Source organism: Pan paniscus, chromosome 2, assembly GCF_029289425.2.
Source record: "Pan paniscus chromosome 2, NHGRI_mPanPan1-v2.0_pri, whole genome shotgun sequence".
NCBI classification, from domain to species: domain Eukaryota; kingdom Metazoa; phylum Chordata; class Mammalia; order Primates; family Hominidae; genus Pan; species Pan paniscus.
Window position 1 is genome coordinate 134,419,068 of NC_085926.1, and position 15,941 is coordinate 134,435,008.

Here is a 15,941-nt window from a genome sequence, read left to right on the forward strand (position 1 = left end):
GGGAAAAGGAGTGGGAGGGAGAGAGAGAGAGAGAGATGTTAAATTACCAATATTATGACCAACTTTATGCTGATAGTTTTTTAATAGAACTCAACTACCAAGATGAATGTACCAATTTCTTATAAGACATAAACTACCAAAGGTTACTCAGGAACAACAGATAACCTCAACAGCCCTATATCTACTGGAGAAAATTCATACTTAAAAACCTTCCTGCAAAGAAAATTCTAGGCTCCAATGGTAGAACTCTTATCTGAAGAAGAAATAATACCAATTCTATCAAACTCACCGAGAAAATTAAAGAAGAGAGAATACACTGTAACGCAATCTACAAGGCCAGCATTACCCTGCTAACAAAGGTAGACAGTGATATTCATTAAAATAAAGTTAGAGCTATTTATCCCTCTTGAACATAGATGCAGAAATTCTTGGAAAAACTCAGCAAATCACATCCAACCATATATAGATAAAAACATATCATGATAATGTGGGCTTTACTCTATGCGTTCATGTTAACATCTGAACATAAATTCACCACATTAAGTCTTTAAAAAATAAAACAACACACTGATCTCAGTAGATGCAGAAAAAGATTTGACAAAATCCAAGATATATTCCTAATAAAAACTCTCAGAAAACTAGGAATAAAAAGAAACTTCCGGCTGGGTGCGATGGCTCATGCCTGTAACCCCAGCACTTTGGGAGGCTGAGGCGGGCGGATCACCAGGTCAGGAGATAGAGACCACCCTGGCTAACATGGTGAAACCCTGTTTCTAGTTAAAAAAAAATAAAATAAATACAAAAAATTAGCTGGGCGTGGTGGCAGGCACCTGTACTCCCAGCTACTTGGGAGGCTGAGGCAGGAGAATGGCGTGAACCCGGGAGGCAGAGCTTGCAGTGAGCCGAGATTGCGCCACTGCACTCTAGCCTGGGCAACAGAGCGAGACTCATCTCAAAAAAAAAAAAAAAAAAAAAAAAAAAAAAAATTCCTCAATCTGATAAGGGGCATCTATGAAAATATTACAGCTAGGCCGGGCATGGTGGCTCACGACTATAATCCCAGCACTTTGGGAGGCCAAGGCAGGCAGATCACCTGAGGTCAGGAGTTCGAGACCAGCCTGACCAACAGGGAGAAACTCCGTCTCTACTAAAAATACAAAATTAGCTGGGCGTGGCAGAGAATGCCTGTAATCCCAGCTACTTGGAAGGCTGAGGCAGGACAATCACTTGAACCCGGGAGGCGGAGGTTGCAGTGAGCCGACATTGTGCCAGTGCACTCCAGCCTGGGCAACAAGAGCAAAACTCCATCTTAAAAAAAAAATATATATATATATACACACACACACACACACACACATATACACATTACGGCGAGCAACGCATTCAATGATAAAAAAAACTCTGATTTTGTTCAGAGAAAGAAGCCAGATCTGCCCGCAAAAAAAAACCCCAGATATGTTGCATAATTCCATTTCTATAAAATTCTAGAAAATGTAAATAATCAGCACATCAATGCTTGCTTGAGGATGATGGAAAGGTAGAACAACAGGAAGGGAGGTAGAAAGGAGTTACAAAGTGCCATGAGAAAACTTGGCACTTGAATTTCTTAAGGATGATGGAGAGATTCATTATCTCGCTTGTGGTGGTGGTTTTATAGGTGTATATATGTCAAAACTCATCAAATTATGCACTTAAATGTGCAGTTTATTTATGTGAATTATACCTCCATAAAGTTGCAGTAAAAAAAAAAAAAAGACTGCATGGCAGGTATATGCAAATCCTTGTTCTTTTTAAAACAAATATATCAATAACATGTTATACATGCAGTATATGCAAGAAAGCAGACATAAAACTCCAATCAGACAATCCACACTCAACATAAAAGCCCTGGACCTATTTCAAAAGAATATTTTATTCTTTTGGTTAAAATGTTTAAGTTCCATTAAAATAAATTATCAAACAGATACACATACACACACAACTTGCCACTTGGTATACACAGGGGATTGCTTCTCGGACTGCTCACATATAGCAAAATCCATGCATACTCAAGTACTACAGCTGTCTCTGAGTAATCTGCATATTCAACAAGTTAGACCTCCATGTAAACAGGTTTCGTATCCCACAAATACTGTATTTTCAATCCGTGTTTAGTTAGAAACAAATGGTTTACAGGCAATTCTTGCAGTTCAAACCCATGTTGTTCAAAGGTCAGCTGTGTATGTGTGTATTTCTTTGTTTTGATTTAGACAGGGTCTTGTTCTGTCACCCAGACTGGAGTGCAGTGGCGCAATCAAGGCTCACTGCAGCCTTGACCCTCTGGTTCAGGCAATCCTCCCACCTCAGCCTCCCGAGTAGCTGGGACTACAAGTGCACACTACCACACCGGGCTGATTTTTAAATTTTCTGTAGAGATGCAGCCTTTAACTCCTGGCCTCAAGTGATCCTCCCACCTTAGCCTCCCAAAGTGTTAGGATTACAGGGATGAGCGACCACATCCCACTGCTCTATATTAATTAGCCAAATATACTCTCAAATGGGTCTGAAAACAGTGCTTCTATTTATTATCTTTGTCTATCTACTTACACACATCACATCTAATCAACAGAAGGTAACAAGTATATGTATATGATTCATTCATTCAATGTAAAATATGCTCTTTTACAATGTAGTTAGTGTTTTTAAGGTTCCTGGGCTTCACAGAAAGACAAACTAAAATCTTTTGCAATGGAGGATAACAAAAATATTTTGCTAATGGCTTTTATTTCAATGTGTTTATCTGAAAGGAAACAAGAATGAAGATACAGTTGTTGCATTAACTGCGGGGGTGCCCTTCTCTGTCCTCTTTTCGCCCAGCTTCACACAGGTTTTTTTTTTTTTTTTAATTATTAATTTGCCCATGGAACAAAATGAGTACCACAGAGCAAGAAGTAGGGCACTTAATTTTTTAAATGTGAAAACAAGAATATCTTATTAAAGCTACATTAGTTTATGATCCTATTAATTAATATTCCATCAGTATAAATCCAAGTACATAAGCTACTTCCAACAGCATATGTTCTGAATTTGCAAGAGTATAACAGTGGTAGTGGCAGCAGTCATACAATTTCTTCTATAGGTGTAGTGTGACATTGACAGCCAAAGTTGTTTTCCAGAAAACAAAACATAAATCATAATTAGTGAGTTTTACAGTTAGCCTGGGCCACAAAAAAAATCAATAATTGTTTAAGTGAAAAGCCTTCAAAATTATTTTTAAAATCTCTTACCGGTATCTATGGACAAATATACCCTTAAAAATAGAGTTCATCATATTTTCGATTTCATCCTGATTTTCTTGCAGCTGAAATGAAAAAATACATATAAGTTGAAATCCTGATCATTTTATTTGGAAGGAACAGCTCCAATTGTTTTTAATTCCTGTTTATTTTCATTCTGGGTAGTTTTCAATCCTTTTCTCACTTGTAGTACAGATGTGTGAAAATACCAGTATATTTCCATTATTCCTTTACATTTATATCATATTGGTTTTAGAACTTTTCACTGTCTCTCTCTAGACACAAACTTCACAATGACAAACAAGGAGTGGTGGTATAGCTAAGTGTGGTCAGATTCCTATCTCCAAAATATCATCTGCCTTAGGAACAGAACTCTTCTGTCTAAATCAGGTCCCTGAGTTTGGTTTTGCCTTTCTTGGTTAAAGGAACATCCTTAATTAACATATTTGCTGTTCTAAAAGTAACTTCTTACTCCATCTAATGTATCCAAACATTACTCTGCATCTCACTAGCCTGTAACAGACAGCAGGCCAAGTTCCCAGTAAGAGGTATAACAGAAGATAAAAAGGATCCTGGCTACTTATGGTGAAGTACAGTAACAAAATAAATAGTATCTATGGCAAAGATACAAATTTCAGGCAACAAAACTGATCAGAGTTAAAGTTTGTGTTTATTATTACTCAAAAACAACAACAGCACTGAATTACATTCAAGGTGGTATCTATTATTCTAATTTATTCTGTAATTTACTGTATAGTAATATTCAGTGAAATATTTGCTTTTACTACATACATGAATGTGACAATAAAATTCCCTCAGATTTATTCTTTTGCTGTATGCTTTGTTTCAGGCTTTACTAAAATAAGTTTGGGAATACTTTTATTGCAAATCATTCAAATTTCTGCAACTTCCTCCAAGTGTTAAAAATTACTTTTATTGCATTTATCATATAAAAACTAATTAATTTATAAGAGGCATACATTTCTGAGTCAGCAGTACTTACGAAAGCCCAGCTCTAGTATTTACTTCTATAATATTTCAAGTATGGTATGTGTGAAGAGTTAAACTATGTTCCTTAAAAATTTGTACATTGAAGTTCTAACCCCTAGTACCTCAGAATGTGAAATTAGGAAAGAGGACTGTGGCAGATTTAATTCATTAAGATGCAGCCATACTGGAGAAGGGGAGGACCCTAATCCAATATGACTGATGTCCTTAAGAAGGGAATAAATTTGGAGACAAACATACACACAGGAAGAATGTCATGCAAAGATTGGAATTATGCTGCCACCAGCCAAGCAACTACCAGACATTAGGAGAGAAGTCTGGAACACATCCTTCCAAGGGAGGATGGCCCTGCCAACACCTTGATCTTGGAATTCTAGCCTGCAAACCTGTGAGATTATAATAATGTTATTTTGTTTAATTCATTCAGTTTGTGGTACTTTGTCACAGCAGCCCTATCAAACTAATACAGTATGGCTAATAATCAAAACATCGTTGCTTTTTCTTGCCTATTATAAACCCATTAAGTTATTATTCATATGTAATTCCTTTGCTGTAATGTGATATTTTTTTCAAATTATAAGATAGACTAATAGTGCAGATCTAAGATTTTATGTAGTATTGGATAAATAAAAATGTTTCCTATTAAAAACCCAGTATAGGCCGGGCACAGTGGCTCATGCCTGTAATCTCAGCACTTTGGGAGGCCGAGGTGGGTGGATCACCTGAGGTTGGGAGTTCGAGACCAGCCTGACCAACATGGAGAAACCCCATCTCTACTAAAAATACAAAATTAGCCAGGTGTGGTGGCACATGCCTGTACTCCCAGCTACTTGGGAGGCTGAGGCAGGAGAATTGCTTTTGGGGAGGTGGAGGTTGCGGTGAGTTGAGATCGCACCATTGCACTCGAGCCTGGGCAACAAGAGCGAAACTCCATCCCCCCCCCAAAAAAAAACCAGTATAAAATCATTTTTAACACGTATATGAAAATGTCATTGTAAAACTGAGACCAATCTTATTCACAGGAGTCATTGTAAAACTGAGACCAATCTTATTCATAGGAGTGCCTTATATATCAGCTAGTATGTAGCCTTTAGCTTTTTCCTGGAAATGTAGCTTTGCTGGCTCACGGTTCTGACTTCAGTATTTATCACACTTTTTGAGCCTATAGCCTTATAACCTTTTTGAGTTGCCTAACTCCCAGACCAACTTCTTTCAAAAACAGAGGTGTTCTATGATTCCTTTCTGCCATCAGACGGCACTTACATGATCACCAATGAACACTCCAGCTTCATTTGGAAACCCTGACATCAAATAATCTAACTAAATATACACATAAACCTTTTTACAGAGAACTTAAAAAGTACTAATGTCATATATATTCCACACATTTACAGAACATAAAATCATCAGTTCCCATGAAACTTACCTCTTTGCGTTTCTGAAGTAGTAACTCCAACCTTTCATTGGCTCTCTTCCCAATCATTTTATTTCTCTCGGCTTCATATTGTCTCTGGGTATTATCCTGATGAATACTGAGGTTTAAGGCAACATTCACCAGAGCAGTCATGAGCTTCATGGCTATGAAATGAAGAAATATTATAATACCTATGAATCAAAACTTTATCCATATAAGATTACAAATTTATAAAGCCAATGGATGAAGAAATGAAACTAGTGAATTTCTGTTTTACAACCCAGGCATAATTTAAGTTTAAATAAAAGATAACTAATTTATAGAAATAAACTCATCTGCAACATAATTTTCTCTACCTCAGCTTGGCTTGTTAACACTTTCCATTTAAACACAGCCTCATCCTAACTAACAGAAGAAAGGATTTCAGTTCTATCTTCAACAACTCCTTTCTCCTACTCCTAAAAATATACACGTAAGGGCACACTAATCAAGCCTAAACCTCTCTTCTGATCATCAAATATGAGTATATATAAATGCATCCTTAGTACCTTTACTTAAATGTGTCAAAGGTACCTTAGATGTTTTAGATGTTTACAATCAATTTGTGATCTTTACCCCCATATATGGTCCTCTCCCTTTGTTCCTCACCTCAGAGAGTTGCACAACCTCCAAACCCTGAAAAACATACTAATCCTACCAAACTCATTGAAGTCCATTAAAAATGTACTTTGTGAATTTCCAATTGACCTATCCTCCCCAGCCACAGTGATAATGTACTTTTAAACGTTCACTTGTATTTGTAAATCTTATTAAACACTTTCAAATTTGTTTCACATCCTCTGACAAACAGGTATGACACAAACCTCAAACTTCTGTCTGTTCATATTTGTTTTCATCATTGAGATAGTGAGAATATGGGAAATACAGGTAAAGGAACAAGACAGTTTGTGCTGGTAAATAATTTCCCCTTTTTGTTCCTTTTAGGTTATTCATGTGCAAGTATGAACATTCGGTTATTAAAAAAACTGAACTGTTCAGTGCTTTAGAAGAACTGATTCATTTATCTGCAAACATATCCATATAATTAAAAACAAGCATGCACTGTTTATAAAATTTCATTATTTTTATTTTTTTTTTGAGTTGGAGTTTCGCTCTTGTTGCCCAGGCTTTAGTGCAATGGCGCAATCTTGGCTTACTGCAACCTCCACCTCCCAGGTTCAAGTGATTCTCCTGCCTCAGCCTCCGGAGTAGCTGGGATTACAGACATGCACCACCACGCCCAGCTAATTACTGTATTTTTTAGTAGAGACAGGGTTTCACCATGTTGGCCAGGCGGGTTTTGAACTCCCGACCTCAGGTGATCCGCCCACCTTGGCCTCCCAAAGTGCTGAGATTACAGGCATGAGCCACCGCACCCGGCCTATTTTTTCTTAATTACATATGTAAACATATGTGTTTTCTAAATACATATAGTATGTATGTATGCTGTATCTGTATTTCTATCTACACGTATACTCAATTTGTTATTCGGAAACTCTATCTACATTTTGATCAGTTCTATGTTATTAAATAATTGCTGCTGTCCTTAAACCAAAATATAAGGTAAAAAACCTGAAAAACAAATGTAAACATCCTGAAAAACAAACGTGCTTAAGTTAGTGACCATTACAATGCAAAATTATAATGCAAAAATCCTGAAAAACAAATTTATTTAAATTAGTGACCAGAAATGGATTTTTCAGGATTTTTGCATTAGAAATGCATTAAATGAAAATGTTTCTTTCCCTGTGGTAGTGTCTCAAACAGTAAACTGAGAAATATTCTTGTGTTTCAAAATATAAGACAGTGATTTTGAGTTTTGTGTGTTGCCAGTAGTAGTATATTGGACTACACTATGAAAGTTTAAAATAATTTGTAAAATTAAACTGTATAAGGAAAGAGAACAGCTCAAAGACAAGAGGAATCTGGAGCATTCCAACTACTCAAGCTGATAATACTAGTTTATCAGTGTTTGTTATGAGCATATGAAGTGACACCCAAAGGAGCTTAATTCAGTATCTACCTCTACATACCTAACGCAAAATGACTTGAATATCCAGGAGCTGAAAAGCATTAAAATTAACACCAACCCTGGTTGCAATTCACCAGTGGAAACTGAGGCACGGCTTTTTAAAAACTTCATAGCTTTTACTTTCAGCTATATATCTTCTTGTGAACCCAGATCCCAAACTCCAAATGTCATTATTTAATGACTCTCCTTCCATCCCAGATACATAAACAGTAAAGTAATCAACATACTAAAACAGACAAGACATGTTAAAAATGATCAATATATCTTCGGAAACATATTAGGTATAATACAGCAGTGTTTACTGAGATAAAATATTTTTAAACCTGTAAAACTGAGACTTCATTGAATAACACATAAACAGCTATTAAAAACAAACCTCAAATTAAATGACAGACATAAAATGAGGATTATGATGTTTTAATTGAGTCCACTGAAAAAGACTTATCTCTGCATAGAATTGGTACTTATTAAATTTTCCTGGTATTACTAAAAAAACCTTTTTGTAAGTTAATAATCCTGCAGGAATTCAGCCATCATAATGTGACATCAGCTCTTAAGTGGCTTCTTGTTGTCTAGCAAGGAGAAGAATACGTCCTTCGTTTAGCTTTCACATTTTAACTGCTGACTATAAAATGGTAAATATGTTCTGGTACAGCGGTACTGATAGTGTCGTCTGCAAATGGGTGCTGACCACACGAAGTTTATTAGAAGGTCATTATGAGCAAAAAATTGAAAACATTTAGAAATTTTTATAGCAATCTGACAATTTAATGCCTGTTGATTTTAATAACATGACACTAATAAATACATATATACTATTTCCACCGCATTTTACAAAAGTACTAGGTTGTGACAGATTCGTAATTAAAAACTAGTCATTCATCATAGCTAAAGAAGCACTTATTTAAAGTCCTGTCCATTCATCTAACAATCCAGCATATACTGAGCATTGTTCTAGTTATTAGAGATACACAAGTGAACAAAACAAAGAACTTCCTTTTGTGATTTTTACATTCTAGTAAGGAAAAGAAGACAATAAATGAATAGGTAATATGCAAATGAAAAAACCACGTCAGTTAATGATTAGTGCTATAAAGAAAAAGTATGGTAAAAATATTAGAGCACGAAAGGGGTGCTATTTTAGATGGTCATTTGGGAAGGCCTCTCTGAGACCTTGACATTTGAGCATGAAGTGAAGGAATGGTCACGTGATTCCACAGCAGAACAGCTTTCCAGGGACAGTTATAAGGTAAACTGTTGGGAGGAGGGTACTCACTACAGAGTATAGTATTTAGTCTGGTTGGAGCACAGAGGTAGTCAGAGGCAGAAGAAGATACTTAAAAGGAAGGAAGAGGCCAGATTATAAGAGAGTTACTAGGATCCAGTTAACCTATCCTCTCCTTAAGGCTCATGAATTAAATCTAAGCAGGGTAAGATATCCTAGAGAATGTGGAGTGATGTGAAACAGTCTGAATTAGATTTTAAACTGATGTGTGACCAGAGTATAGGACAGTAAAACTGGAAGAAGGGAGACTAAATAGGAGCAGTGAGGCAGAGCTGAAAATATTTTGCTCAAAGTTTGCAATAATGAGTCTTAGGTTTTTGCCTTTGGCAACTCAGTGAAATGATGCTGGCTTAGATTAAGGTGGCAGCAATAGGTAGAGAGAAATTGTTAGATATGAAATGTATTTTGAAAATACCAGGCCAGGCGAGGGGGCTCACGCCTGCAATCCCAGCACTTTGGGAGGCTGAGGCAGGTGGATCACTGGAGGTCAGGAGTTCAAGACCAGCCTGGCCAACATGGTGAAACCCCGTATCTACTAAAAATACCAAAAAAAAAAAAAAAAAAAAAATTCCCAGATGTGGTGACGCACGCCAGTAATCCCAGCTACTCGGGAGGCTGAGGCAGGAGAATCGCTTGAACCCAGGAGGTAGAGATTGCAGTGAGCTGAGGCTGCACCACTGCACTCCAGCCTGTGAGACACAGCAAGACTCCACCTCAAAAAAAAAAAAAAAAAAAAAAAAAAGAAAAAGAATATACTGCTGAAAGAATTTCTTAGATTACAATGAAGGAAATGAGATAAATAGAAAGGGCAAAGATAATTAGAAATATTTTTGTTTATTAGTTATGTAAGTGGAAATGCCTAGTAGACACACATTTGGAAGTCATTATCAAAGACACTGGTATTCAGAACCATAAAACTAGATGGAAATTAGAAAAAGGTGGTATTATTTGTGTGTTGTAAACAAAAGATCACCAAGATATTTGTTAATGGAAAAATACAGACAAGATAGCCTTACAGTGTGTATATGCTATCATTTGTGCAAAAGAATGTATTATTTATTTTTACTTGCCAGTCACTCTTCCAAGCCGTATAAACATACTTATTCATTTACAACTCACAAATCTACTAAGGAAGTACTATTATTAGTTCCTTTTCACATTAAGAGAAAACTGAGGCACAGATCAGCTAAAAGACTTGATGGTTAGATAGCAATTGGTGGACATAGAATTTGAGTATAGGCAGCCTTGCTCCATAGTCCCAGCTCTTAAACACACCATATTGTCTCTCACTGAATGTGTATTTGCTATTATTTGCATATAACATGTTTAGAAAAACGTAAGAAACTGGCAACTTTGGTTGTCTTCAAGGAAGTTAATTTGAAGGTCGGAGACGGGTGAAAGAATAACATTTCACCATATAAAATTTTTTTACTTTTTGTTTTTCTTTTGAGACAAGGTCTTGCTCTGTCACTCAGAATAGAGCACAGTGGTGCAATCACAGCTCCCTGCAGCCTCGACCCCCACCAGGCTCAAGTGATCCTCTCATCTCAGCCTCCTGAGTAGCTGGGACTACAGCTACCACCATGCTCAGCTAATTAAAAAAAAAAAAATTTTGTAGAGATGGGGGTCCCACTATATTGCCCAGGTTGGTCTTGAACTCCTGGCCTCAAGTGATTCTCCCACGTCAGCCTCCCAAAGTGTTGGAATTACAGGGATGAACCGTAGTGCCTGGTCTACTTTGAATTTTAAATCATGTGACTATATTATTTTCCTACTCATCACTATTTTTTAATAAAAATGTCTATGAAATTGGTTTTCACTTTATTCAATAAGGAGTGAATACATTAAAAAAACCTGTCTGAAGATTGAGTGTCAAGATAACTCGATATTTGCAGTTTAGCTTTCTAAAATCACCAGGACAATGTGGTATTCCAGAAAACAAGTGAAGACAGTGTTCCAAGGAGAAAAAATGGTAGCTGTGTCTTTCCAAAGAAAAAAAGATGACAACTGGAGCTGCTCACTGATTTGGGCAATAAGAAGGTAACTGCCGACCTCAACAGGAGAGGTAGTGAAGTAGTAGAGACAGAAACCTAATAGGAGAGGACTGAGTGGAGAGAGTGAATATAAATAATTCCGAAATTTGCTATAAAGAAAAGGAGAAAAATGAAACTGGGGCTAGAGGAACGTGAGGGAACAAGGTACAGTGTAATGGTTAGTCTTATGTGTCCAGGCATGGCTAGACTATCACAGTCAATTACTTAATCAAACACTAATGCAGGAATTTTGTAGATATTTTTTGTAGATAGGAATTTTGTAGATATTCCTTGAAGGAATTTTGTAGATATTTTGTATGGTTAACATCTATAATCTCCTTTAAATAAAGGAGATTACCCTCAATAATGTGAGTGGGTCTCATGCAATCAGTTGAAAGCTTAAGAGAAAAAATAGGTTTACTAGAGAGGAAATGTTTGCCTCAAGGCTGCAACATAAAGTCCTAGGCTGAGCATGATGGCTCACATCTGTAATCCCAGTGCTTTGTGAGGCAGAGGTGAAAGGATGACTTGAGGTCAGGAGTTCAAGACCAGCCTGGGTAACATAGCAAGACTCCATCTCTACAAAAAATTTAAAAATTACCTGGGCATTGAGATGTGCACCTGTAGTCTCAGCTACTGGGGAGGCCGAGGTGGGAGGATTACATAAACCCAGAATTCAAGGTTGCAGTAATCCACGACTGTGCCACTGCACTTCAGCCTGGGTGACAGAGTGAGACCCTGTCTCTAAAATAAATAAATAAGTAAATAAAATCCTGAGCTTCTAGCCTGCTCCACAGATCTCAGACTCAAGACTGCACGACTCCTGTCTGATTTCCAGCTTGCTGGAGTACCCTACAAATTTCCGATTTGCAAGTTCCCACAATTGTGCTGAGCCACATCAGTGAAACGTGTGTATGTGTGCGTGCGCGCGCGAGAGAGAGAGAGAGAGAGAGACAGAGAAAGATGTAAGAATATCTCTTAGTTCTGTTTCTCTGGGGGAACCCAGGCTGACACAAAGGGTTCCTAAAAGATGGGAGCTGTTAGCAAAATAATGAGTTATCTAATAAAAGAAAGAAATTTTGAAGTAATGAGAGTGAGAACAACTTGAGAGACAAAGTTCTTGAGAAGGTGAAAAGGGATCAGATTCACAGCACAAGTACAAGCATTGGCCTTAGAGGCCACTGTAGTTAAGAAAACAGATAGAGGATAAGAGTATAACTGCAGCTAGATAGGTAGGTAGGCTTAATCCCTGAAGGATTCTCTTTCGACTATTCCGATTAAACAGGCAAGATAATCAGCTAAATGTGAAGACTGGATAGGAAATGCAGCTTTGAGGAGAAAGTATAAAACAATTTTGTTAGGATGTGGAAATAACCCTGGAGTATAATACACTAAGGGGATTGCTAGGCAGCATTAAAGGACCACTTGGGAAAAAAAAAAAAAAAAAAGTAAAGCCCAGCCCTTATGGTATGTATTTTTCTCCAGCCACTTTCAGCTCTGCTGCAGGTATGGGAGAGATGGTTGTATGGGGTTTTCCTACGGAATATGAAAGAAGAAGACAGAAGCAAGGAAGTTGACGGTATGAAGGAGGATGTAATTATAATAAAGAATGACAAAATCTAAGTGGGAAAAATAAAGGCAGTGAGGACAAGAAGAGTGTGAAGAACATTAAAAATACAGTGTCAAAGTATTTAAAATCACAATTAAAAAAACAGTAGAGTGGAAACACAGAAGAAAACACTGGAACAAAAGGAGAGTTCATCAGGAAATGGGATGCCTAAAACGAAGTCGGAGGACATTGACCCTTTTAATCAATAACCAACAATTTGCATTTCTGTCTTGCTAAACATAAAACTGAAAAGTAAAAAACTGCATTTATATTTAGTGATACCTATTATACCTTTGAAAACTATTGTTATACACCTTGGAAATATGTCTGATATAGTGGAACAAACTAGATTTTTAAAGAGAGAGGTGATTATAGTACTGTATTTTTACAATGCTTATTTTTTTTAAAAGGGATCTTATGACAAACTACCAGTTTCCAAATGACATAGATTTAACAAATCCATTTATCTCTTAAAAAACAATTTTTCTGGAAAGCAGTGTTGCAGTTCCACAAAGACCTAAAAACAGAACTACCATTCAACCCATCAATCCCATTACTGGGTATATACCTGATATGGCTTGGCTCTGTGTCTCCACCCAAATCTTACCTCGAATTGTAATCCCCATAATCCCCACATGCCAAAGCGGGACCAGGTGGAGGTAACTGGGATCATGGGGGCAGTTTCCCACATGCTCTTCTCATGATAGTGAGTTCTTTGCATTATTTTTCTTATTTTTTGAGATGGAGTCTCGTTCTGTCGCCCAGACGGGAGTGCAGTGGTGCGATCTCGGCTCACTGCAACCCCCGCCTCCCTGGTTCAAGTGATTCTTGTGCCTCAGCCTCCCTAGTAGCTGAAATTGCAGGCGCCCACCACCAGGCCAGCTAATTTTTGTATTTTTAGTAGAGACGAGGCTTTCACCATGTTGGCCAGGCTGGTCTCGAATGATCTGCCCTCTTCGGCCTCTAAAAGTGTTAGCATTACAGGCGTGAGCCACTGCACCCAGCCAATAGTGAGTTCTCACGAGATCTGATGGGATGTCTTTGTTTTTTTTTTTTTTTGAGGTGGAGTCTCGCTGTGTCACCAAGGCTGTGAATGCAGTGGTGCGATCTCAGCTCACTGCAAACTCCGCCCTCTGGGTTCAAGTGATTCCCCTGCCTCAGCCTCCAGAGTAGCTGGGATTACAGGTGCACGCCACCATGCCCAGCTAGGTTATTTTTATTTTTTCTTTTTGAGATGGAGTCTTGCTCTGTCGCCCAGTCTGGAGTGCAGTGGTGCAATCTTGACTCACTGCAACCTCCACCTCCCAGGTTCAAGCGATTCTTCTGCCTCAGCCTTGTAGCTGGGATTACAGGCACGCACCACCACGCCCGGCTAATTTTGTATTTTTAGTAGAGATAGGTTTCACCATGTTGGCCAGGCTAGTCTCGAACTCCTGACCTCAAGTAATCCACCTGTCTCGGCCTCCCAAAGTGCTGGGATTACAGGCATGAGCCACTGCACCTGGCCTGAGATCTGACGGTTTTATACGTCTCTGGCATTTCCCCTGCTTGCACTCACTCCCATCCAGCTGCCCTGTGAAGAATGTGCCTGCTTCTCCTTTGCATTCTGCCATGATTGTAAGTTTCCTGAGGCTTCCCTAGCAATGCAGAACTGTGTGTCAATTAAATCTCTTGCCTTTATGAATTACCCAGTCTAGGGGAATTCTTTATAGCAGTATGAAAACAGACTAATACAACACCCAAAGGAATATAAATCATTCTATCATAAAGACACATGGATGCACATGTTCCCTGCAGCACTACTCATACTGGTAAAGACATGGAATCAACCTTAACGCCCAGCAATGGTACACTGGTTAAAGAAAATGTGGTACATATACACCATGGAAGGCTTTGCAGCCATAAAAAAGAACAAGATCGTGTCTTTTGCAGGGACATGGATGGAGCTGGAGGCCATTATCCTTAGCAAACTAATGCAGGAAAGGAAAACCAAATACCTCATGTTCTCACTTATAAGTGGGAGCTAAACGATGAGAACACATGAACATACAGACAGAAACAACAGACAGTGAGGTCTAATGGAGGATGGAAGTCTAGAGGAGGGAGAGAGTCAGGAAATGTAACTAACGGGTACTAGGCTTAGTACCTAGTTGACAAAATAATCTGTACAACAAGCCCCTGTGACATGAGCTTTCCTATATAAAAAACCTGCACATGTACCCCTGAACGTCAAATAAAAGTTAAAAAATCAATTTTCGTCTTCAACAAACTCAGAAAATACATGTAACCCCTAACCACAATATAAGAATATATTAATATGGTCAGCAGGAGGATGAGCAGAGAGCATTTAAAATCACAGGGTAGAAAAAGCATGACAACCATATCTCTAAGAATAACAAGCACTGGGCGTGCAGTGGTGGGCACACCTATAATACTAGCACTTTGGGAGGCCAAGGTGGGAGGAAAGCTTGAGCCCAGGAATTTGAGATCAGACTAGGAAACACAGTAAGACCTCTTCTCTACAAAATAAAAAAAAAATAAAAAAAAAAAAGGAAAGGAAAGGAAAAGGAAAAAGAAAGAAAAGGAAAATTAGCCAGGTGTGATGGCACATGCCTGTAGTCAGTCCCAGCTTCAGGAGGCTAAGGCAGGAGGGTCAATTTAGCCCAGGAGGTTGAGGCTGCAGTGAGTTGTAATCATGCCATTGCACTCCAGCCTGGATGACAGAGCAAGACTCTGTCTCGAAAATAAAAATAAGCTATTTTAGCTTAGTAGAATCCAGACACCATCAGCTATTAGAAGTAGTAGGTTCCATAGAAGATGAAGTGTGTTATGGTCTGAAAATAGGAATATTATCTCAAAGTCTGTATAATAAGCAATTAAATCCCCAAGTCTCTACTACAAGCCAGGCAGTCAAGCAATTCCTTTATGACACATTGATTTTGGAAGTCCAGACATTTATCTTCTCAAGAAAATAAACCAAAAATCCAGAGTCATCAGACATATGTGTGTGATTATGTTTGGTTTGTGTGAGTGCCTTGAGTGTTTCTTCATTCTATCTAACTCCAAAAGAGCAGACAGCAGCCAAGCTTAAGTGGACTGGAAGATCCTTCTGCAAAGAGGCTGAACTTCTCCAGGGAAGACAATGATCACTACCAACAACTGAGGGTCTATAAAAAAAAAACAAACTAACTGACCACCAGACTGCTCGATAGTGATGCTCACCAATCTGGAAGCCAGAGTCAATGT

General features: G+C 38.2%; 1 protein-coding gene across 4 annotated transcripts in view; it reads right to left on the bottom strand.

Moving 5' to 3' along the window:
- Window positions 1-15,941, bottom strand: part of STAG1 (STAG1 cohesin complex component) — a 407,390-nt gene that overhangs the window by 153,435 nt on the left and 238,014 nt on the right. For all 4 annotated transcript variants that reach the window (XM_034957447.3, XM_034957449.3, XM_034957448.3 and 1 more), the window contains 2 exons: window positions 5,710-5,861; window positions 3,267-3,340 (listed from right to left, as the gene is read on the bottom strand). In XM_034957447.3, coding sequence (XP_034813338.1) covers window positions 3,267-3,340; window positions 5,710-5,861 — 226 coding nt within the window. The remainder of the gene's footprint in view (window positions 1-3,266; window positions 3,341-5,709; window positions 5,862-15,941) is intronic.